The 25,334-nt window shown below is 40.5% G+C and overlaps 1 protein-coding gene across 9 annotated transcripts in view; it reads right to left on the bottom strand.

The window, feature by feature from the left end:
* Positions 1–25,334, bottom strand: part of TRAK1 (trafficking kinesin protein 1) — a 248,056-nt gene that overhangs the window by 110,856 nt on the left and 111,866 nt on the right. For 5 of the 9 annotated variants that reach the window (XM_044456429.1, XM_044456438.1, XM_044456422.1 and 2 more), the window contains 2 exons: positions 21,261–21,363; positions 7,638–10,706 (listed from right to left, as the gene is read on the bottom strand). In XM_044456429.1, coding sequence (XP_044312364.1) covers positions 9,908–10,706; positions 21,261–21,363 — 902 coding nt within the window. In that variant the 3' untranslated portion in view covers positions 7,638–9,907. Of the gene's footprint in view, positions 1–577; positions 699–4,205; positions 4,285–5,068; positions 5,222–7,637; positions 10,707–13,974; positions 18,912–21,260; positions 21,364–25,334 lie in introns of those variants that run through there. The other 4 variants (XR_006413448.1, XR_006413447.1, XM_044456455.1 and 1 more) reach the window with 3 other exon arrangements.

Below are 25,334 nucleotides of genomic sequence, written 5' to 3'. Positions count from 1 at the left end.
GTTCAAAATAGAGCTGCCAGGCTGCTGACGGGGACTGGGCGTTATGTTCACATGACTGCAGTCCTCCGTCAGCTTCACTGGCTTCCCATTGAAGTCCGGGCCCAATTCAAGGTGTTGGTGATGACCTATAAAGCCCTAAACGGCTTGGGTCCTGGGTACCTGAAGGAGTGCTTACATCCATATACGCCCACCCGCCCCTTGAGATCTGTGGGAGAGGCCCTTCTCCAGGAACCCTCCATAAAAGAAATTAGGAGGGTAGGTACTCGGAGGAGGGCTTTCTCTGCGGTGGCGCCCAATCTATGGAATGCGCTCCTCAGAGAGGTCCGCCTGGCGCCGTCGTTATTTGTTTTTCAGTGCCAGGCAAAGACCTTTTTATTTAAACGTCATTTTAATTGTTAATATCAGTTGCTTATTTTATCTGGCCAGGGCGACTTATTTGATATTGTAAATTTGTTGCATGTATTATATTTTAATTTTATGTTGTGAGCTGACACGAGGCTTCAGCGAATGGGGCGCCATAGAAATGTTTAAATAAATAAATAAATAAATAAAATGCATTTTAGAAGAATTGCCTTACCTCTAACTGCTAGGCTGGCTTCGGCCTGAGACTTTGGACAATCCAGCACACCCTTCCCCAGCCTGGTGCCCTCCATATATCTTGAACTACTTCCGGAATCCATCATAATTTCTGTTTTAATCTGCAGTTTAAAACAATAACTGCATGAAACCTGTATTGAATTCATCCTTTAATGTGTTTTGCCATAAAAAGTAAATTTAAAAGCATTTTCTTTCCAAGTATACATTGCTAAAGGATTTTATCTTAAATATATATAGTATGAAAATTAGCTTCTTGAACTAAAAAGATTAATCTTAGGTAAAAGTGAAGTTCAAAAGATAACTACACTGTAATCTGCACATTATTCCAGGAAGGGTAGATAAGGCCAGTTTATATTAAAATCCACAGAAATCAGCTTTTGTAATGCTGAAGAATGTCAATCTGAATTTAGGGTCATTCAAGTAAGTAGGTTTAATAAAGCCTGAACTCGCAGGCGAGATAGTTGAAACTGGTAGAATATCCCTGAAAGCAGCAAGTGTCTTTCCCAACAATGAAAAACCCCCTGCTTATATAGCTTTCCTTGGTTATACAGAGGGAAATAGAAGCCTATCTAATTGCTATATATGTAAAATACAACCATCACAGATGTACCAAATAACAATTATCTGCATGCTTTGATGTTAATTTACAACAGGCAGAGACTCCATCTTGTGTCAGAAACTAACTGTGAAATATAATAGACTCAGACTACATCCTGGCTTACCATAGATAGGTATGGTTCTTCTGAATGTGTACTAATTGTCTTCTCAACAGCTATAGATGGTTATTTTCCCATCAGTCTTAGTTGACCAGAAAAATATTCAAGGAAGGTCTCAACATCTCTTATTTCTATATTAGCATCCCAAATATAATAATGAATGTTAGCAGTAAAATCAAATGAAACAAAACTCTTCATAGACTATATTTGGATTAGGGCTACTTATTTAGACTATTTGCATAAATTAGTTGCTGTACAAGAGCACAACTGATCATTTTGTTTGTGTATTGTGTGTACAGAGAGTCTTTAGTAAATAGGAAAGTAGAATATATAAAGCAGGAGTAGGAAGCTCCAAGTGGTCTTGGGACAACTCTTGTCCCCAGATCCTCTTCCCAGTAGCTACACTTAGCAGAACAGTGCACAATGCAAAACAATAATAAAATAATCAGTGGTACACCACTCAGTGTAGCATTGAAAAGGTTAAATTTACCTTAGGCTAAATGTGGCACTTTTAGTGCTCCGTTTTGCTATAAGTACCCTTATCTGTTAAATATTTTGGCTATCACTGAATTTGGAAGTGTGGGAGGGGCAGCCTGCAAGCCACGTGTAAAAAAGCATAGAGATGATAAATAGCATAGAGCTAGTCTTGAACAGGTTTCTCTGCAAGGCAATCAGATTTGATTCTTCATTCATTTTCAGAGCAACTCCTAATGCAAAAGGAAATGTTTAGGGGGTGGGGGGAAGATGACATGTCCTTTTGCACCAACATCTATCCCCAGGAACACCAGCCAAGGAAGGAATTAATCATCAGTGATAATGAAGTTTCCCTTCTGGGCTCTCTCACCCTTTCTCAGACTATTATCCCATCTTTTTTTGTGGCAGTACCCCGGATGGCATGTACCCCGGTTCTAATTTGACTATGATGTTCTAATTATTGCCCATGCCAATCCAGGTATTTTCAAGCTCCAACTAGTTCAATTTTGTCATTTTCCTACCCTTTGGGAACACTTTGTATTCAGATCGTTTGAAAATAAACCAGATTGCTTCATTTTCATATTTCAGCATCACTGCAGAATTTGGGTCCAGAACACACTAATTTGCTTTGTGTCTCCCCATGTCCCCAAGGCTGGACAAATAGTGGGAAACCTGTAAATAACCAATGGATCTACCCAGGATTTGCATTAAGTTGCGACACACACAAGCCCCAAGACAAATCAGAACTTAAGCCAACTATGATGACCTGGAAGGCTCTTTAGAGGCCACATTTGTCAGTTAATTTCTGCATAGTCATGAAAATCTGTGATACATGTAACTACCTTCTCAAGAAATCACCCCCCCCCCTTTAAACTGCTTTTTGGCAGAGGAGCCAAAGCTCTGTGTGTGGTCTATGAAAATTACATATATAAGTTTCCCCCCATGTTAGGTATGGGGATTTGCATTTTGTGCTTCAGTTCAGGAATATACACAGCTACTGTTCCGGTGAAGGATGGCAGGGGCCACTAATTTTTCCCATCCTATTCCATTGGTTCTGTTGTGTAAAAGGAGCAGCTTTTGGATATTTTAGGTTGAAATTTTTTTAGGTTGAAATTTTTTATTTAAATAATAGGTGGATCCTGTCTGTGTAAAAGTTCAGAAGGGGAACCATTGCAAGCATGTGTTGAGGTTTACATGGGCTCTCCCTTACTAAATCTGGTATTTGCTGCCCAGTAGGGATGGGGAAGAAATCCATTCAGTTCACATTTTTATGTGAATTTACTTAAATTTGCAAGTTTGAACAATTATGTGACTCAGAATTACATTTCCATCAAAGTTCACACATCTCCAACATTTGCAATGGGGTTTTGCAATCAAAATATGTGTATTTTGTGTGTGCGTTTGGGAAAAAGAAATTAAAATACACTATACTTGAAGATTGTTTGCAAAAATAGTGTATATCACACAAGACAAGAATGTACATATTAGGAGACATTTGCATTAAATGCATATGAATTTTCATGTGTGGGACAAACAGACCACACAAGACTGGAGAACTTCACAAAGGTTGAACATTTCTGTTTTCAGATCCTAAATCTGCCCACAGTGGGAATGTATAATGTGTGGTCCTCCAAATAGATGTCCCATGCAAATACTGCAAAGCATATGCAGCCTGAGGTAGAACATGATGTTGCTCCAGTTCTAATCTTGCACAGGTCTTAGAGTGCCCTCTTCTGGCACAGTAAGGGCAGCAGAATGGGCAAAGTAAATGGTTTGTATCTGCTCAAAAATGTTGTATATGCAGACAATTGTATATACAATTACAGACAACAGTATGTTGTTTTTGTATGTAGCATGTTGTCAGGGAAGCATGCGAATGTGAAAAGCAAAGCTTTATGTTTCCCATGCCATGTAATGTTTCAGTAACATTAGGAGGGGAATAAGAGATGGGATTGCAAACAGTGGCTCAAGAACCTAGGGAAGAAGTAGGGAAAGCTGCACAGCAAGCTGTATCAGCGCAGCAGGTAGACCATGGCTGGTCAACTAGACCTACTCTGATCCATCATAGGAGATTAAGCAGTCCTACCAGCTCAACCCATTTATTAGAAAACTAGCCCAGGTAAGGATGGTCACACATGGTTAGAGGAAATGCTCAGCAAGCCCTCTTTGCTTTGGCCACCCTTTAAGACAGGAGTAGGCAACTTGTAGGCAAAAGCACCTGGAAACCTACAACTCTAACCTAACCCTCATCTCATCTCCCTGCATGGGGATGATGGAAGTTATAGGTCAACACCCTGATCTATGGAAAGAGTGTTCTGAAGCACATACCTGTGCTTCATAAGGAGTAAGTAAATCTAATATTTCATGTTAGGATAAAACATGAAGATGGCATGTAAAATATGGAAACTCTTTACCTACCAAGAGTCCTGCTCTCCTTGAGTGAAGAAGGCCAGGCAATGCCTCTGGGAACTGGAAGGCAGACCATGCTCTGATCTTCCTGGAAGAAGAGAAGTCAGTGGTTTGAGCACATCATTGCATGCAGAAGCTCCCAGATTCCATGCCCAGCATCTCTAAATGGAGGTGCTGAGCCGTTGCCACCCAGTTTTAATGATAATGGAGTAGATGGTCTGCATCTCATAAGTATGAGGGAGGGGTGCATGCTATGCTAGATTAAGACCTTTTTATAAGGAGGGATTTCCAAATCTTCTTTCTAGCAGTTTTGTTTGGCCCTCTCCCTCCTGGCCTTTCACATCAGTGGCACCTGCTACATTTTTCCCCCAAGCTTTTTTGCTTTGTTGTGGAGTCGCATACAAAAGGCCTCTTGAAATTCTATACTGCTTGTAGGTATAGAAACTTTTACAGACAGACACACTGAGAGCAAGAGCAGTTTCCAGAAACAGGTTCTGGAAGGCACAGAGGACTCCAACAACACAAAACCTTTGTTGCTGAGGCAGTATCTGGAGGGAAGAGCCGGTTGTTCTATAGTGCTTTCCCCAGGGCTCCCAGGTGGTGCTCATAACAGTCCAGGTGGCCACAATAGACTGTGGGCCCAGTCCTGCAACTACCAGGGCTGCTATTCTGGTCTCTGGCCAGAAGAGGGAGTGCTAATGCTGCCTCAGAACCTCATTCCTTGAAAGGCCAGGGGCAAATTCTGTAGTTTTTCCTGTTGCAGAGAGGAGACCCATCTCTCACACATTACCATCTGCTCAGATAGGTTCGTACAATTCTGAGGTGGCAACAGAGAAGTAGGCAGTAGGAGGAGTTGCTGGATTTAACATTACCTAGTGAAGTTTCTCAGAGAGATATGAGAACCCATCTGCCTGGGAAAGGGACATATTTCACAGCCACAGAGATGATAGGAACAGAACTCCTTGACCCAGTCGAGGTAACAGGTGGTATGTCTTTATTGCTCATAGCCATAGGCCACCACAAAACTGAAAAAGTAACAATAATGTCCTGTAAAAATGCAGACCAATTTCATCTACAAGAAGTTATAAACCATTAGGAGCCATAACTAGTAAAAATGTAATAATTAGAATAACCTAATTAAAATTGCATAATCCTTATCCATAAAATTAGTATTAGCAGAGTGTTCCCTAGTCTTTATTTTTCTAGCAGTCAGGGCAAATTTTGCAACTTGGGTCAGAATATATACATCATTGCCTGCAATCAGTATAGAAATCTTTTCCAACAAGTGTCTATTCAATATCAGATACCAGACTGTGACATTTGTGGGGTATGGTACAAGTAATGTAAATGTAGATGGATCCTTTGTTTAAAAAGCAGTTTAGCACTGTTTGAACAAATGGAAGGTAAAACATCTGTACTGATCCCATTTGCACGAGGAGTAGATCTTACAGTATTCACCCAGGAGCTTTGGGCTGGTGTTTGCAGTCATTCTAATTTTCTTTGGCAAGTGTAAATCCTTCATAAATGATCAACTCAGCCAATAGAGGGCAAGAGGAGTATGAACATGTGCTTCTGTAGGGAGTATTCCTGTTTCAGGTGACAGGTGAAGCGAGCAGATAATTGCAGAGTGTTCAGTATTCCCGCTGTCTAGCCAGCAGCTTTGCAGAAGGGAAGGGAAGGGAAGGAGGGGACGTTTTGAGTTTGAATTTAATTCTTTTTGTGGGCAAATGCTTCTCCCACACCTCAAGGACAGTGCTACTCTGCTACTGTTCAGTTTCAGAGAAAGAACCACACTTCTAAGGTTCTGAGTCTACTGAACGGGAGCAAAAGGAGGAAGATACCACATGGTCAAAATGCCTGGAGCCTCGACATTTGGCTTTTCTAGTGCTGTGATAAGCAGAAAATGGATTGCCTGATGTTTTGAACCTTAAATCCCAGCATTCCTGGCCATTGGTTATGTTGACAGGGGCTTCTGGCAGTTCAGTATAAAACATCTTGAATTCTACACTCTGCCCACTTCTGCTGTAGTGCATACCCAGCAGCCCAGCATCTACCAAATTTACTTGAAGGAGGTGGATAGGAAGGTGGGCGTGTTGCTTCAAGAAGGCCACATCCAAGGCTTTCCTGGGGACCCAGAGGTTTATTTCCTTCTACTAACCTTTCTTGCTGATAACCAACTCCATGGATGGGATGGCAGGTAGCAAAACAGTGTTGCCGTTTGCCTGCAATACCCAGTTGGCTGGAAGAGCTGCAAGGAATGACTAAACACTGTTCTTTCTCGCCACCTCCCTCTCCTTCCTGTTCTACAACAAAGCTACCTTTCTCCTCCTGTAGTTCTCTCCTGTCTTCTTGGAGGCCAGTGAGTTCTAACAGTCTGTCACAGGGTGCAATAAAATCAGTAATTCAGAATAAACATTTTAAGTATTTCTTTACTGTTCACATGACTCCAGTTCTCCGGCAGCTTCATTGGCTTCCCATTGAAGTCCGGGCCCAATTCAAGGTGTTGGTGATGACCTATAAAGCCCTAAACAGCTTGGGTCCTGGTTACCTGAAGGAGCGCTTACGTCCATATATGCCCAGCCACCCCCTGAGATCAGCGGGAGGGGCCCTCCTCCGGGAGCCCTCAGTGAAGGAAGTTAGGAGGGTGGTTACTCGGAGGAGGGCTTTCTCAGCGGTGGCGCCTAAGTTATGGAATGCGCTCCTCAGAGAGGTCCGCCTGGCGCCGTCGTTATTTGTTTTTCGGCACCAGGCGAAGACCTTTTTATTTAAGCAGCATTTTAAATGTTAATATTATTGAATTTTATTTGGCCAGGGCGGCTTATTTTATTCTACTGTATATATTTTAATTGTTATTGTTTTAATTTATTATGTATTTTATCCGATGTTGTGAGCCGCCCCGAGGCTTCGGGAAGGGGCGGCATAGAAATGTTTTAATAAATAAATAAATAAATTTTGTTGTTTGTTTTTAAAAAAATGAACATTTAGTTCATTGCTAGGGTATAGGTCAAAATCTGTTTCAAAAAATGAGCTCCAAAAACCTGTAGAAAGCCTATAAATGAAATATAACTGAATGGGTCACTGGATTCTCATTTAGTCTATTTTTAAACCACATGGTAGCCAAATGCTCCTGGGCAGTTCCCCAAAATTAAAAGTGTAAAAACAAAATAATGCAAATGTCAAAACTCTACCATACAAAATTTTAAAACCACTTGAGACGATTAAAAACAATTGACCATAAAATACCTGGGCCCGCTAGAACAACTAACTTTAAAAAGCCCCATTGTTGTTCTTGTCTGCTTCCCAGATCAAAATAACCTGGGATATTAGCTGCTTCCCTGATCAAAATTATCTTTTACATTCTTTCTCAATGCTGAAGTACTGAGCTCCTTGCTGATGGAAAGACTTATGAAATTAGATGGAAAAAAGGACAGGAAACATAAATAATCCACAACAGAACCTTTATTGACTTATATTCATTTGTGAAGAAAATAGAAATGCAATTTTTCTGTGCCTCCCTACCTCATTCTCCAATGGTTGGCTATCATATGTTATGTAAAAAGAGTAAATAATAATAAGTTTCCAATTGAATCATTTCGTTTTTGCCTTTTTATTCCACAAATGGTATCATGGTCTCTGGGTACATGAAAAGGTCCTCATACATTCATGATTTTTCTCTTTTTTACCATTCAAAATTGTTAATTGGTTGTCTTAAGATACATTCAGATAAAAAGATAAAGTTACATACTTGCAATTAAGTGCACACATACAAAGGGCAAGTAGAGCCAATGAGCTAAAATGTTGGTAGAATAAATAGAAATCTGGTAACACATGCAAAGGCTGGCCTCTGTGCTCGCCTTCTCTTTCACCTCAAACATTCCAATAGTTCATAGCAATATTAGCTACTTCATTTAAAGACAGCTGGCTCATCAGTCACCCTTAACACTCCCCCCGCCCCAGTTTCACTAATACAAATAATTATCAGTGCTAATGATTTTAGTAACAGTCTGACACAATGGCAATGCACAGCAATTACATGTAGTGCAGTACTGGCATCAAAAATAAATAACAAACTGGCTTGGATTTTAAATTAGCCCAGGAGAACAACAGCCACCCACACAACCCATGCACGCCAACTGCTTCAACATGAAAATTAAAATAAAAAAAAAGGACTTGGGGGCACAATCTACTAGGAAGTTCTCCTGCATAAACTGCACTGATATCAATAGAAGTTCTGCAACAGTATTTATTCTTCAGTGGTGGAAGAACTTCCTTGTGCACTGTGCTGCTTCTTTGTTCTCAGGTACTTCCTTGGTACAAGTTTCTAAGCACTGGGCTGTTTTGGGTGCAATGCTAAACGATTACTTACCAGTATATATGAGCCTTGGGTTCATGAACTCCCACCTAACCTCTCCTCCTCCACCACAGCTTCAATATCAAAAGATCTAGTTCTGCTTTTGAACTACTCACAGTTCTTTGTTATATTCAAATTATGAAGAACACTAAGTTAAACTATACATGTAACCAGTCAGGTTCATAAACCAATTTAAACCATGGTTTGTTCAAACACGCCAGAATCAAGTGCATAATGCTAAACTATAATTTAGCATTAAGTCAAAAAAGGGCAATGTCTTTTTGAGGTTAGCCCAAATAGTGAGGGTTTAAAAACTGTATTAGGCCAGATGAAAACACACAGGTATGTTATATCATCAATTAGAGAAGCTATGTTCTAAACTTGTTCACAAACCAATCCTCTGGGTCTATTTTAATACCGCAAAATCTAGAGAGAAGCGGAATGTAGCTGATAAGTCACTCTTTCATTTCTAGCACCCTTGCTAAATGTTTTCTTTTTCAAACTATTCTCTAAGTACATGTCTTTTGGCAATGCTGATTTAAAAAAAAAATGTGTCAAAACACTTTTTCAGTGACTTTGGCTCCCAATGTAGAGGTGGGTTTCTTTAAACTCATGAATGCAAGAAATAATTCTAAGGAGTTTGTTTTGTGTGTTCAGTGTCTGCAACAAAACACTTTTTAAAGCATGTTTCCTTCAACACTCCAGTGTGGAGCTGAAAATAAAATGAAACACATGAACATGCTAGAAACAGCAGTGACAGTAAAGGCATGTTCTCTTTCCAGGCACCTAGCAAGCTTAGCAGACATTCTCAACACATATTATTTCAAGTTTACTGTGTAATAAAAAAAATCCTTTAAATCCATTAGGCATACAAGCCACGATCTAGGATAAACCTTCTTCAGAAAGCCAAAATAAAAGTGTCAAAAGACTAAGCTACTGTTTGAGGAACACTTCGTGAAAGAAAAAGACTCGTTGTTTTCAGGGGAGTTACTGTATGTGTTGATAGTTCACAATTCTGATAGCATGAGCAGTAACTCCTACCGGATGAGGCTTTCCAATATCAACCTAGGCTAAGTAGAGCATTCATCTTTTTTCTGTCGAAGGATTGCTTTTTTCAGTGCAAAGAAAAACAAAACATCCTTTCAAAAGGTTAGCATGTTAAATTGTCAAAACAGTGTCATGATTCACTTATAATACATCTGATACATATTTACATCCTATACAAAGTTTACACTCTTTTTTTCCCATTAGGCACAAAGTTGATTTGTCAAACTCAATAGCAAATGGAAGAAAATCCTTTTTTTAAAAAAATGTCTGAAGCAGAGTTGTTGGTATCTCTTTAGAAGACCAGCCATCTCATTCATCGTAAGCTTGTCTGTTTGGGAAGCTTAGCTCCCATTAGGATGCCGGGTGTTAACGTTGATGGCCCTTTCATCTGCATGCTGGAACCCACCATAGTGGGGAAGCTTCGGTTCCTTCTAATGCCACTGTTCAACTGAATGCCCCCAATACCACTCGTTACAGAAGGACAACCCAAGGGCAGGCCTTCTGGCATCAGGCCTCCTGGAGCAAAGGCTTTCACTGGCCTTTGTGCCCCACAAAGAAGAGGTCCCTGTTCATCAGTTAGCGGAGGAGCTTGTGTTTGCCCTGAGCTAACTACTTTGGCAATTCCAAACCTCTTTACTTTATCTACTAGGTTAAGGTTAGAGACGGACACATCAGTCTGGCTCTCAATGTTCCTGATGTTCTTTTTATCCCTCACCTCCTTTAGAATGGAACTGGCCGGCTTGGAAGCCAGGAAGTTGTCATAGGGGGGACTCGTGCATTTGAATTCAAAGGATGGTGGGGAAGAAGAGGGTGTCTGCATAGGTGAGTTGGGAGGAGTGGAGGGAATGGCAGCCATTTTGGGAGAGTATGTGCTCAGGAGGGTGCCCCTGCCAGCTCGGTCCCAACTCTGCGGGTTGTACACTGCTGCCGATATCCCCCGCTCCTTGAGTAGCCACACAAGCCCCAAAGATGTGCTCATAGTAGTTGTGGACTCCCGAAGGTTAGTGAAGGACTCTACCAAACTCAGACGCCGAGGAGTGCAAGGGGTAGCCACTGGGGTGCCCTTCAAACTGCCAATGCTGCTACAAGCTGGAGTAGGTGCTGCATTAAGGCTGGGGGTGGAAAAAGCAGAAAGTTGAGAGTTAATGCCTCTACTACAAATTCCAGTTTCAAATTAATTAAGAATGTTTGAGAGACATACAGATTTGCTACCCCTTTAAAAATGACATATAAGAGCCTTCATACACATCCATATCCGTTTTATTACACAAAGGACAGTGTTAAAAGACTACACTCGTCCAGGATGGCTGGATTAATGATTCTTCACCCGAGATTCTCAAGCATGCTTTGAATGCAGTTCATTCTTCTAGTAGACCATATTCCTGCAAACACTTTTTGACCAGTAAGAAAGGGTGGGTGAGATAAGCCAATGTTCCTGCAAATGCATTTTAGCTATTATGGCAAATAGTTAACAGCCTACTAATACCACCATAGCTGTTTCAAAAGAAACTAACAAGACATGAACAAGGTTGTGCCTTCTATCTTAGCATTACAGTGTATCACAGAAGTGAGTACACCCCTCACATTTTGAAAATATTTTATTATATCTTTTCACGGGACAACCCTGAAAAATTACACTTTGCTACAATGTAAAGTAGTGAGTATACAGCTTGTATAACAGTGTAAACTTGCTGTCCCCTCAAAATAACTCCACACACACCCATTAATGTCTAAACTGCTGGCAACAAAAGTGAGTACACCCCTAAGTGAAACTGTCCAAATTGGGCCCAAAGTGTCAATATTTTGTGTGGCCACCATTATTTTCCAGCACTGCCTTAACCCTCTTGGGCATGGAGTTCACCAGAGCATCACAGGTTGCCACTGGAGTCCTCTTCCATTCCTCCATGACGACATCACAGAGCTGCTGGATGTTAGAGACCTTGTGCTCCTCCAACTTCCGTTTCAGGATGCCCCATAGATGCTCGATAGGGTTTATGTCTAGAGACATGTTTGGCCAGTCCATCACCTTTACCCTCAGCTTCTTTAGCAAGGCAGTGGTCATCTTAGAGGTGTGTTTGGGGTCGTTATCATGTTGGAATACTGCCCTGCGGCCCAGTCTCTGAAGGGAGGGAATCATGCTCTGCTTCAATATGTCACAGTACATGTTGGCATTCATGGTTCCCTCAATGAACTGTAGCTCCCCAGTGCCGGCAGCACTCATGCAGCCCCAGACCATGACACTCCCACCACCAGGCTTGACTGTAGGCAAGACACACTTGTCTTTGTACTCCTCACCTGGTTGTTGCCATACACATTTGACACCATCTGAACCAAGTAAGTTTATCTTAGTCTCATCAGACCACAGGACATGGTTCCACTAATCCATGACCTTAGTCTGCTTGTCTTCAGCAAACTGTTTGCGGGCTTTCTTGTGCATCATCTTTAGAAGAGGCTTCCTTTTGGGACAACAGTCCTGCAGACCAATTTGATGCAGTGTGTGGCTTATGGTCCGAGCACTGACAGGCTGACCCACCACCCCTTCAACCTCTGCAGCAATGCTGGCAGCACTCATACGTCTATTTCCCAAAGCCAACCTCTGGATGACACTGAGCACGTGCACTCAACTTCTTTGGTTGACCATGGCAAGGCCTGTTCTGAGTGGAACCTGTCCTGTTAAACTGCTGTATGGTCTTGGCCACTGTGCTGCAGCTCAGTTTCAGCGTCTTGGCAATCTTCTTATAGCCTAGGCCATCTTTATGTAGAGCAGGGGTCTCAAACTCAACTTACCTGGGGGCCGCTGGAAGTAGTTTGGGTGAGGCTGGGCCGCATCAAGCGGTGGTGGTGGACTGCTCATCCTGCGTTGCTCCCGGAGGCCGGCCCAGGCGCCACTGGCGCTTTGAAGGCCACAGGGCCCCTCCCCCGTGCCCTGCCCGTCTCGGCAATTGGCCCGCAGGCCGCGAGTTTGAGACCCCTGATGTAGAGCAACAATTCTTTTTTTCAGATCCTAAGAGAGTTCTTTGCCATGAGGTGCCATGTTGAGCTTCCAGTGACCAGTATGAGAGAGTGAGAGTGATAACACCAAATTTAATACACCTGCTCCCCATTCACACCTGAGACCTTGTAGCACTAATGAGTCACATGACACAGGGAGGGAAAATGGCTAATAATGCCCAATTTGGACAGTTTCACTTAGGGGTGTACTCACTTTTGTTGCCAGCGGTTTAGACATTAATGGCTGTATGTTGAGTTATATTGAGGGGACAGAAAATTTACACTGTTATACAAGCTGTATACTCACTACTTTACATTGAAGCAAAGTGTCATTTCTTCAGGGTTGTCACATGAAAAGATGTAACAAAATATTTACAAAATGTGAGGGGTGTACTCACCTCTGTGATATACTGTAGCTGCAATAAAAGCTGTACTTGTTTTAAAGAAGGGACTGGTAATTTGTGGCCCCTCCAGGTTTTTTGGCTTACAACTTCCATAAGCCCTAACCAGTGTATATAATGGTGAGGGACCATGAGAGTTCTAAGCCAAAACATCTGGAGTGCCACCAGCTGATTACCCATGTCCTAAAGTGTGGTTTAGTAAAGAAGATTACATGTGATTCTAAAAACACCATTGTCTTTAAGCACATGAACAAATGCTGTTCAGAGAATAAATGCTCTGAAGGCCAGAGCTGTGTTAAATTCAAGCTTCCATTACTGATCACTTCAAGATTTGAACAGCAGTCATGATGGATCAGAGCAAGGGTACATTTAGTCCAGCATCCTGTTCATTTAGTGGCCAATTGCCTGTAGGATGGCATGTTCAAAGCCATCCTCCTGTTCATGTTCCCCAGACAAATGATATACAGAGATAGTATATCTCCATCATGACTAGTTGCAATGTATAGGCATTCTTCACCTGGCACTCTCCAGACATTTTGGACCACAACTCCCAGGATTCCTCATCACTGGCCATACTGGCTGGGACTGAGGAGAGTTGTAGTCCATGCAACTTTCTTGTGGGAGGGTGGTAACATTAAACTTACGGTTGAAGAAAAGAAGAGAATAACGGACATGAGTAGATAGATATGTTACCTTAGCTTGTATCCCCATTATATACAGAAGGTCTATTTTCTATATAAAATGGGACAGCAACATCTGTAAAGAAGTTTGCAATTTCTAGCATTCAATATCAACTAATTTTTCTTTAACCAACAATAAAAAGAAAACCAAGCAATCAAACCAAGTATTTGTGTAGAAACCTGAGGCATCAAAGATGAGCTTTTGATACCTCAGCCAAAGAGGGGTGCCTACTATTAGTGGGATTACAAGCTTTCTGCTTCTCACACCATGCAGTTTCTAATTAATTGAGGAAACAATGACATTCAACACATTCAATTATATAATAACTATTAACCTTCAGATTACTCTTCTTTTGTAAAGTTGCCATGCTTAATGGGCATTAACCTTAAATCACAGGAAAGGGATAAATCTCCTTATTTCTCATCATCTCCAAGCAAACTCCAAGCAACAAACAGGTCAGTACTAACAAACAAACAATACTATTCAGAAATCAGTCACATTAAAAAATGCAAAACAGACAAGACACATTCTAAAATGCATGCAGGTTTATCTAAATGCTCAGTCAATTCTATTAGTCACAATAACTACAGAACTTGCTTTTCTTTTCCCAGATTGCAGATTTTTTCCTTTAAAAGTGAGTTTTCTGCTGTCAAGACATTCCGATTACAATGGTAACATAGTAATTCCTGTCTAGCAGAGCATGAATTATAAGGTTCTCCTAAGTCTTAAAATTCAGAAACCAAACACACACATCTTCAGTAAGGATACCTGCAGCAAAACAAAATAAAATCCCTCACGAAAACCAATAGCAACATTTAAAATGATGTTAATGAGTTCCTGACTTTGATAATTCCTATTTTTTTTAACTTTGTAAGCTATTTCTACTAGATAAATTGGTGAAAATTCACTTTGTGAGATAAAAGAGGTCCCTAGTGTAAGCAGTGTCAAGGGGATGGTTCATACTGAAGTTCTCCTGCACAGATAACAGCTATGGGAACCAAGCTGAACACAGATACAGCTGGTAGCAATTCTTATACCATCAGTTGTTACATCATAATGAGCACAAAAATTCACTGGGTTCATATCCAGTAGTGGCATATATGCTAACATTTTTGCTCCTGACTGGTAGACGGGAGGAAAGTAGTTGTTCAAATATAAAAGACCTTTTATGGAAACACTGCTAGTTTTTTGAAGGATTCACAGCTGCTCATGTTTAGCTTGATAAGAAGAATGATTCGTGTATCTTAATCAGGATAATGTATTCAGTGGATGCTTATTCCTAAATTGTTTGCACAAGTTTCTCATAATTAATGGCACAGGATGTCTTTCCTGTACACAACTAATTACCAAAATAGCATCATATTATTTACAGGCTTCACAGACTAAAGTGCCACGGAGAATCTGAATGACCAGTGTTCTGTAAGGATCTGTAATGAATGAGGAAATACTAGCCTATCAAGGGCTATAGAATTAAGCTTGGCCACTATAGCTAAAAAAAGTAGTTTTCTGTATTGCAACTAAATGATGCATTCTTATCACACTGTGTATAAATGTGTATACAGTACACATTTCGCAAAGAAACGAGGGAGGACCTTCTCTGTAGCCACTTTCTGGCTGTGGAATGTCCTACTGACAGAGGTCAAGTTGGCCCCTCCTTGATCTACCACCAGCAGCTGGTACATGCATTTTTATGTAGCAGGCATGTGGGCTGACTAGTGGATGAAGGTGTTTTAAACTGACTGGTGTTTGTTTCTTCATGTTTTGCACTCAGTTGTTTCAATCTGAATTAATTTTTAATCTGAATGTTATTATGAGCTGCCTTGAGTGCTATTGTTGTCAGGAAGGCAGTATATTAAACAAATATGCAGATTAAGCCTAACAGATTCATACAGAAGATCCCAAACCACTGTGTTGTTATCCACACTATCTTTGAAAATGCAGGTCAAAGTGCATAGGCCTAGCAGAAGTATTGATATAAAAGACAATTCCACACATTAGCAGTCACAGAAGACCAAGATTGGAACTGTGCAGTTGTTTAGGGATGTTCTGTAAACATGCAGCTTAAGAACTTATTTTATAGGTTAAACAAGTCTGAGGAAGAATTCCAGGTTCTTGACAAGTTTTGAAAATGAAACAAACTATGTCAGATTGACTGGGATAAGGGATCAGTTTGAAAAACTGGTTCCACATGCAGAACGAGCTGTCTTATTTTGAGCAAACTATGTGAGTTTTAAGTCACTGTGTAAAGCTGTTCTAAGAAAAGCAAAGAAGTAAAGCCTACAGAATCTGAAAAATAAATTAATCTTGTCTTGAGTCTTCACAAGAACCTGTTCCCTGATGTGCTGCAGATGTTTCCACATGTGTTCTTGTACTGTACACCTGTATCCAGTTGCTAGTTCAACCAGCAAGTTTGGCTGAGAGTACGATAAATGACATTTATCTGTGAACCACTGGTTTGATATGGGAACTGTGGTGGAGGCCACGAGGAATAGCGACATCACTGCATCATGCACAGTGAGGAGAAAAAAATGGAGAGCACTGCATTTTCCCTTTGGGCATACAGACATGTGGTGATTCCACATGCTTATCCACTGACATATCCACCTCACAGTGCTATACACCATTACAAACTGCTGCCAGTTTTTGTGACATGTGAAATCACTACACAGGACAAGAAATAAAATGCATGAGAACATCTTTATGTGATCATGCACACATGCATGAATGGTTAGAACAATTACTTAACAATCCTCCCCTATGCACAATAATTTCCTATGTCAAAGCATTAGTCCCTACTGCATCTTGTGCAGGTATTTCAGTAGCTTCTGTATTCCCTGGCCTTGTGCACAAAGCAGTCCTTTGTACACAAGGCCAATGTAAAATAATCAGCTAGTAAGCTCCAGTGGGAGCCATTGGTTTGTCACACTCTACAGTGAAGGTACTATAAGGTAACAGAGCAGGTGAGGAGAAGAGCTACTGAAATATCAATTTGGCCAGGTTTAAAAGGTCCTGGAGTTGGGCTGGCAGGCAAAAGTGCGCAGCTACATAAAAAATGTCAGAGCAGCAGCAATTATTGCTAAGGAACTCTTTGACCTCAGTAACACTACTACATAGTTTCACATTTAGAAGAAAGTTGACAGGTGCTCTTGCTTTAAGAAGGGAGCCATGGGATCTAAATAAGTAGCTATACAAGGAGCCTTGGGATACCCAAACTCTTGTATTTTCAGATTTGGGACTTGAAATACATCATTAAGTTGCAGGCAACAGATGATGTGTACGCTTTCAAAAAAACAGTAGGCTATCTTGCGATCAAAGCTTCATGCAGGGAAGCAGAACCAGCTTAAGATGGGTGGGGGGAATCTCTGCACCTTGCCCCTCCATGGCTCTGATGATGTGGCTGTGGCTATGCCCACTTATGTCAGCACCTCCCGTTTTTACTTGCTCTGTGCCTCTCATACAATAGAGGAGGAGTCTCAGTAGCCCCTGGTGCCAAAGCTAGCTGAGCCAGGCACGTATCTCTCACCCTCCCATTCAAGGGCAGTGAGGGGCACAGGAAAGAAGCTACAGCCACTTCTGGGACACGTGACTGCACCTTCTAACATGAGTTAAATTCCATGCAGTCAAGTGTCCCTATTGTCATTTCCAATCTGAGATAATAGTGGAGATTCCTGTAGGGGCAAGGCTTGGAGGCCAAGCTTACTCTCTGCCGGAACCCACAAAAACTTCATGGGCTGTAAAGTCTCTATTTCTGTGTGGTGAATGCAAGCAGCCAATGAGGAAATGTATGGGACCAGAAATAGTTTTCCATTTGATCTAGTATATGAATATTTTTATGGGTGTCTTGCCTTAAGGTGTATATCTACTGAGGATCTATAGTGCTGTATGTACAGAGCAACTCACAATGATTTTGTACATTGGTCTACTCTCTACCCTATTCTTTATTGATAAATGGTCTCTAAATTTGCCCCTAAATGGCCCATGCTGTTTAGAAGGTGCCTGCAAAGGGTTTTACAGTTGGGTTAGAGAAAGATTGGCTACACAAACTGGATACATCCAGTCACTGGATACATCCAACTGGGAATGGCTTCAGGGAAAGGGAGGATTTTATTCTGGGAAGAATACTTATTCTTGTGAAATTAACATTTGCGACAGCTCCTCCACCATTCCTTCTAGGCTTCATTTACTAAACTACCATCTCTGTGTGGTTTTTTGTATGCAAACATTCAGATTTAATCAACTGGAGCTACTACAGTGAAATTAGGTATAAACATAAAGAAAAGACATGTGGAAACACTGGTTCACACAAACATGAACTTGTATCTCTTAGCATGCGAGATGTTGTGTGTTTTAAGTGTGGCATACACTATCACCTGTCACAGACCCTTTCTGACCTTTGTCAACAGTGATCTGTTATTAAAGTTTCAAGACCTCTATGGGTAGTAAATTATTGTACTCATAAATTGCCATTTAGAAGGATAAACGTGTTTCAAACTCATAAATGTTCAGTTCTGGAGGATTCATTATTTACCGGCACAACAGATTAGGAAAGGTTTGCTTTTAGTTATCAGGGGCACCTAAACTTTGTATTTCTTGTGCTTCCTTCTCAGTTGCCATGCTCCTTGGAAGCAATAACAGATGTTGCCTGTAAGCCCCCTCTGTCTGAGGGTGTGTTTTTTGCACGCGTTCTTCTCCAAATAGTAAATACATCAGTGTTGTTGACTAAAAGACAGGCTACTGATTTCAGATTACTGTGACGACTATACTCAAACTCAAGTTGACTCACAGGCACTTGGTGGGGTGGACGCCAAATGTTATAATGACTAGTAACAGGCCCTTTACTAACAAGAGAGCCTTGTTAGGGGGAAGAGGACAGGGTAGGCAAAATATGTTCTCAGAACAAAACAAAAAATGAGGCGTTCCCTCCCAAGAAAAGCCTTGTGCCTCAGAATTAGTGGTTATTAGATTCTAAAGCATGAACTTTGCTACATGGAATTTAGAATTTTGGTTAGGTCAGCTTGTGTTAGGATGTTAGATTAGGATGGAAAGTGTGGGAGGACGGGGATCGTAAGAAACCTCTGAGTTAGCTGGTGCCACAAACTCTAGCATTCCTTCTATAGGACGCTGCTAGCATACAGGTTGCTGGCAGTGCTGCTCACCCCCTGTCACGGTGGTCATATTGTGTGCCCTACATCTCCTCTCAGCATAAGGTGACATAAAGCAGTTTCATCGTCTTCCTCACATGACCTGTGAAGAAGCATCATTCATAGTGTAAGGTACTCCTCCTCTCCACAACTTTGTACTGACAACACTTGGGTGAGTCTTCTTGCAACTTGATGTTCTGAACCACAACTGCCAGCATACCCCCCAAAAGCTATGCTGGGAGTTATGATTCAACACACCTGGAAAGCACCAGGTTGAGGAAGGCTGAGATTCCAAATTGACAATGAAGGCTGAAGTAGTCAATGCCAGCCCATTAGCTAAATCTAGTCACAGTTAACTGGCGTATAGGAATGAGTTCACTTTGGTAACAAGCAACAGCTTACAGGCATATTGAACAGCACATTAAGTATGTCTGGATTTTATGCAAGAGGCATTCCCAAAGTCTCAGCAACGATACTGGAAAAGGAAACTGTGGTTGAATCTTTCTTTTGCTTTGTTTTCCCAGCACTTCATGCCATTGGCAAATCTGCTGTATGAGGTTGGGCGAAACCAGAAATGGAAGAGCCAAACACAGCCTATATAAAGGAAACTATATTAAATCCTCCAGGTGGTGAGGGTTAAGAAGGCATTCAAAATACTACATCATTTTAAACCACAACAAATGGGACCGACAATAAAAAAGCTGGAAAGTGGAATGCTCCTTTTTAGTGTTCCAGCCAGCAACATCTTGTCCAGAGTACTCAATTTCCCCACAGTATTCTCCCCTACCCCGCATCCAACCTTTTGCCAAAAGATACTCAGTATTGCTCACTTCTTGTTGGACTATTCTGAATCTTCTTTGCCTTCTTAGTCTGCTGCTCCCAAGATTATTTCCTACTACTTGAAATCTGGGGTTTCCCCCAAGCATGTCAATATCTTCTCCATACTTCCACTTAGGCTACCAATCCATCGTAACTTAGTCTCTGAGTTTCCTATTAGTGCTGCCATACTAAATACTACCAAACTGAAATCCACCATACCTTGGGGCAAATCACAAGCTCTTTGAATATGGGTTAGTTAATTTATAGCACATTTGGTCACTGTTATAATTTATCAGTGGGAACATTAAGGCAAAGAAAAAATACTCTTCGTTAGCTTAATTGATATAAATTTCTATATCTAATTTCCAATGTAGAAAATGAAACCTACCAATACATTAACCCTTTATGTGTTGTCCAAGTGCTGTTCAACTGCAACAAAGCTATCAATCCCTATTGTTATACAACCAACTCTTTGATGTTGTTATACGAGTTCTTTAAATCACATGCTCCATTTCAAAGAGTCATACACATTTATTGTATGGAGCCTGAAAAGGGTTATCCTACACAGTTAATTTAAGAGATGGCTGCAACACTGTCATATTTCTTTTTGGCCTTAAAAAAATCTTCTGAGTTTTGCTCTGAAGAATTCCCCTCCTACTGCAGTCTTTGAAGATTCTTTCATACTCAGGTGTCACATTAACTTTCAGCTTAAAGGCTGCATTCAGTTTCAGAGACACTCTCAAGGACCACACATTCCAGTGATGGACAAGATGAAGAACAAAAGGGACAGGGCCAAGTCACAGAAAATACCAACACATTGTAGCTTTAAAACTTTAGTGCCTGTAACAAATGCTTTGAAGAGCCATTTCAACTTTTATCATTGGGAAAAAAACTGCAGGAAACCAACAAACCATCAGGGAAAGGAGGTGGGGCAAATGGAAAGTGGCACGTCCATCTGAGGACCCCTGGAAGACTGGATAAAGACCGTAAGAGGGGCAGATTTGGCCTGCAGACCTGGCTTCCCCACAACTGCACTAATGTACAACGGAAAAGTATATTCAGATACTTCTGTAATCTGTTCAGAGAATCCTCAGTCTAATTTAATGTGGGATATAAAATAAATATTTGGGGGGATATTTTTGACCTTTGTATTGTTATTAATACATATCCACTGGCCTTTAACTGACTCTGAGGTATGTAGTGATATGAATCTTCTGATAATCCTTATTCCACATACATGGAAAAAACTAATGGGAACTGCACTTACATGGAACCACCTTTTAAAATTATAAGCAGCATTTGAATTTGTGTTAAGAGAGTGCATTGCTCATGTTTTGCCTGTATGAGCTACAGGAGACATAAATTAGATTTATATTGTACAACTCTAGGGTAGTTTTAGCGATATTAAGCACTATGGATACATAAGATAATGTAGTGAGATATTCTGAAATAGTGGAAAGTTTAGATGGCACAGAACCATGAGATCATAAGATCATCAGCATTCTGAACCCCCTAAACTCCCCACCAGATTACCCCACTGACAAATTATCATTGTTAAAATCTTCTTGCCTTCTTGGCTACACAAAGGTTTTCCTCCTCCAGGGAGAGACAATAGCTCTCTGGAACTCCTTACCTTGGAGTGACTCGTGTGAGCTCATCGGAAGGGTGTAGAATGCGGCAGGTGGTGAAGGTGAAGGTGGAGTTGGTTTGTGACATGCACTTCCCAGGATGATGTACTACATTAAAAAAATAGAATATTCTTTGCATTTATATATATAAAAAAGCAAAAGAAAAGTTCAGTGTACTCAAACAGATGGAAAAGCAAAGTGATACTTCAAATGGGATCTATGAAAGGAAGGCAAATTGCACAATATTTCTGAATTGCTTTAGCTTTATCTGTTCAGCACTGCAATGTCTACAGAGAGTCTAGCTTGTTCTTCACTGGTATGGAGTAGAGATAAAATTTCAGATTGTTGAAAAAATGTGTGATTGTATTCCAAAGAATAGCCCTACACATTTCAGCCTTACATACAGCTGTCTTCTTCAGGGGGTCAGTTTTAATATATATAAATGCCTATAGAAGTCTCAGAAAATGAGTCTCCAATTAGTCTCTTCTTTCTTTGCCCTCTGAGCATGTAATAAAACAGCAAAACAATTTGGAAGCACTGATGTGTCAACACTGACACCCAGGTTCTCTGCATGTCAGCATTGCCCCAGTGAATACATAGTTAATTCTCAGCTGATTCTCTGTTCTCCCATGATGGCATACGATGGAGCCGTGGATGGGCAGTAGCTATCACTCTTCAAAAACTGGCCCTACTATCCTTTTCTACATTTGCACTTTTCTGATGCTCATGGTAACACCCGCAAAAAAATTAAATGGCACATCTACTCTATGAACAAGTCTATAAAGCATCTAAAAAGAAATCTGCAAGATCCAGAATGTTCACACATTTTACCTTCCTCCATTCTGATCCATGAAAAAGTATCCCATTTTGCTTCAATAACGGATCCTACTGGAGCAGCAGCCATTTTAGGGTATGTGCATAACAGCACCTCTCTATGTGTATGTTCACAGATTTCGGCATCACCAGTTTAGATCCACTATTGTCCACCTGTGGCATTTCCTTGCCTTATCACCTCCTCCCAAATGAAATACAGAAAACCTGCAGCTACACCAGATAGCAATCATTAATTTAAAAAATATTCTAACTTGGAAAGCAAAAGGAGAAAAGTAATTCCTTTTTGTGATACTCCAATAAGACATTTAGGTCCTCGCATCAGAGATTTTAGAATTCAATTATAATTTACTTAATGCGTTCTTATTTTGTTTTTATAAATTGCTATCTAGTGCATTTGCAGAATGCAAGTTGGAACTGGCCATAAAGTATGTCATGCTGTTCAAGTGTCTCTGAAACCCCACCCTACATTTTAATGTAATGCGTGTTTTCATTTACAATATGAAAATATGCATTTGTACTTTGTGAAGCCTAGAAAGAAGTCAAAGATATGGAAGAAAGTGCTGTTTAGCTCTTTACTATCTTAGCTCAACAAATTTGATCCAGACTTCAACTAACAGGTTTATATTCATGGAACAGATCTTGGCTCACCTTTCCCCTTGTATATCTGCTCCACAAAGTTGAGAGACCCTCCAAAATAGCACTGGAAATGATACAGGAAGCTGCTGGAGGCATCTGAGAAAATCTCTCACCCATATCTGTTTGCAGAATTCTCCAGTGAATCTAAGCCTTTCTGAGAATGGAAGGAGTCCTCCTTTTTATGGAAGGGCACTTGGAAATCCAATCCATTGTTAGTATTCAATAGCCTTAGGAATCATACTGTTTTCCTTACACATGAATCTTAATTTAATTTAAACCATTTAAAACCTAATTTAAATCATTAGAGGAGCCTTTACCTGGAACAGCTTCCCCAACCAGGTTTGGGATTTCAACATACCCCAGCAAGCATGGCCAAGGCTAGGAATTGTTTTCCAAAGCTTCTGGAGGTTGGCTGGTTGGGGAAAGGTAACCTGGTGAATCAAGGTAAAGCAGCAGTCTATATGATCTTCTTATGTTTTACTTCTTTCACCAACTTAGCTTGTACACCAGAGGTTAGCCTACCTGTTAATAGAAAGTCTAGCCTCAGTTATCTTTCCTGGTAGCCTCTACATTAGACCTCAATAATGCATTATACATAGAGCTGCCCTCTGAAGATAGTTTAGAAACTGCATTTAATTCAAAATACAGCTGTGACTGAAAGTTAGGGTCACATTACACCTATGCTTTCCCACTGCATTGGCTCTCAGTTTGTTTCTAGGCTCAATTCAGACTATTCATTTTGGAACCAGGATATGCAAAAAAAGCCACATGTGCTAGCTCATACACCAGGTTCTTCAAAACGGAGACTTCTTTGGCTGCCCCATCATCTATGAAATGACAGGCAATATCAGAGAAAGAACCTTCCTTGTGGTGGCACCTTAACCATGAAATGTGCTCTACATGGGTGCCTGCCTGTTATCTATTTTGATGTAATTTCAGCACCAGGCATAAATACTCTTTATTTTTCGAGGCTTTTAAATTTGACATATTCTACCTTGGTCCAATGCTTTGATACTGTTCTGAATATGTTTTATTCTTGTTAACCAATTTATAGTGGTTTCTCAAATTGTGTTGTTTTAATTTGTATTTATGTTAATTTTAATTACTAAAAACATACTGGAGAATAGACAGTCATATGTAAAGAAGAGCAGGAAACAAGATGGTCAAGAAATGCTTCTATCAGAGTCTTGTGACCACCAGAGTATAATGGGGAAGCAAATGCATGAGGGGCACCACAACACATTACACAATAAGACAAGACAGCGTACAGGTTAAGCATGGGCTGAATGTGGGTTTTCATTAAACTGTGTGTCGCTGTTGATTTACAGGTCTTTCTGTTTTGACAACCCAGCCATGCCAACAAACCATGTCTTTTAAATCATTAACAGCCCATAAAGAGAGCACATAATGTGTTTTTGGGTTGTGAACTGTGGGCTGATCATGGTTCATAAACTATGGCCTGTTAACAGAACACAACCCACTATTCAACAACAACCCACACTCAATCCATACTCTGGCTTGATGTGTTGTATGGATGAGATCAACAGTATCCTTTCCCACAATCTTTGTCATGTCGTTGTAATTGTGCTAATGCTTTCCCTTTCAACATGAGACATACTTTATGGATAGCTCCTTTGTTGCAAAGCAATTCAGAAACTCAAAGGTCATGCATCCAAAATGCTCACTGAAGTATGAGCCAGTGCTAAGTATTCTACAGCAAAGATATCATGATTGCATAGGTGCTCCTACTGGATAAGCAGGATTTAATCAGTTACTGCTGTTAAAACATGCAAAAGAAACATGCCAGTAAGTTTTCCTCCTCTTCCTCCTCCTCTCAATACTGAACACATTTCCAAAGTGAGGATTCTACTTTAGCATGACAGGAAATGCATAACAGTTTGACATACAATTGTGCAAATACATCACAACCACGGGCCACTCCAAACCTGCAGAGTGGCTGGGAAATACATGTTATAGTTATAGTTCCTCTTTGATTTGAGACAAAAGAAAAAACCTCACAAGACTTGTGTATAGCCATGCATAGTAACTGCACATATGAAAGTGGGAGAATGTGACAAAGCTGTCTGTGGAGGTGAAAAGTGACTCGAAATGCAGCTCATTTTCCCTCTACTAAAATGATGGCTGAGTGCAATCTAGTCTATGAATGGTTAACTCACCAATATCAGTAATTAAAAAAAAAATCTACATCAACAACTGATGATGCTGATGCTTAGATTAATGTGAGGAATGCAAAGTGGTTAATATATAAGGGTCCTAGCAATCATGATTCTCTGCACATCATGGAGGGTAAGCAGCAGATTAAAATGCTAGAAAAAAATCCCAAATAACCAATATGAAGAAAATATTATATGGAGAATAATATCTGAGAAATTGAAGCATGAAATAAAGATAGAGCAGCTTAGTGCTAGATGACAAAACAGACCAAAGCAGTGAAAGGGTTAGATTAGATGACTATGAAATACAGGAATAGTAATTATTTCCCATTCCTCATGTCTGCAATTCCCACTTCACAAAGACACAAATTTTGTTTTTCCATAGAATAATATTAGAAGAAATCCAGCTGCACCAAGCAAAGTAAAAACATCAAC

This window comes from Varanus komodoensis, unplaced genomic scaffold (assembly GCF_004798865.1).
Source record: "Varanus komodoensis strain SLA01 unplaced genomic scaffold, ASM479886v1 scaffold10, whole genome shotgun sequence".
NCBI lineage: Eukaryota > Metazoa > Chordata > Lepidosauria > Squamata > Varanidae > Varanus > Varanus komodoensis.
Note: the sequence above shows the minus strand (reverse complement) of the source record. Positions and strands in the feature narration are given on the sequence as shown.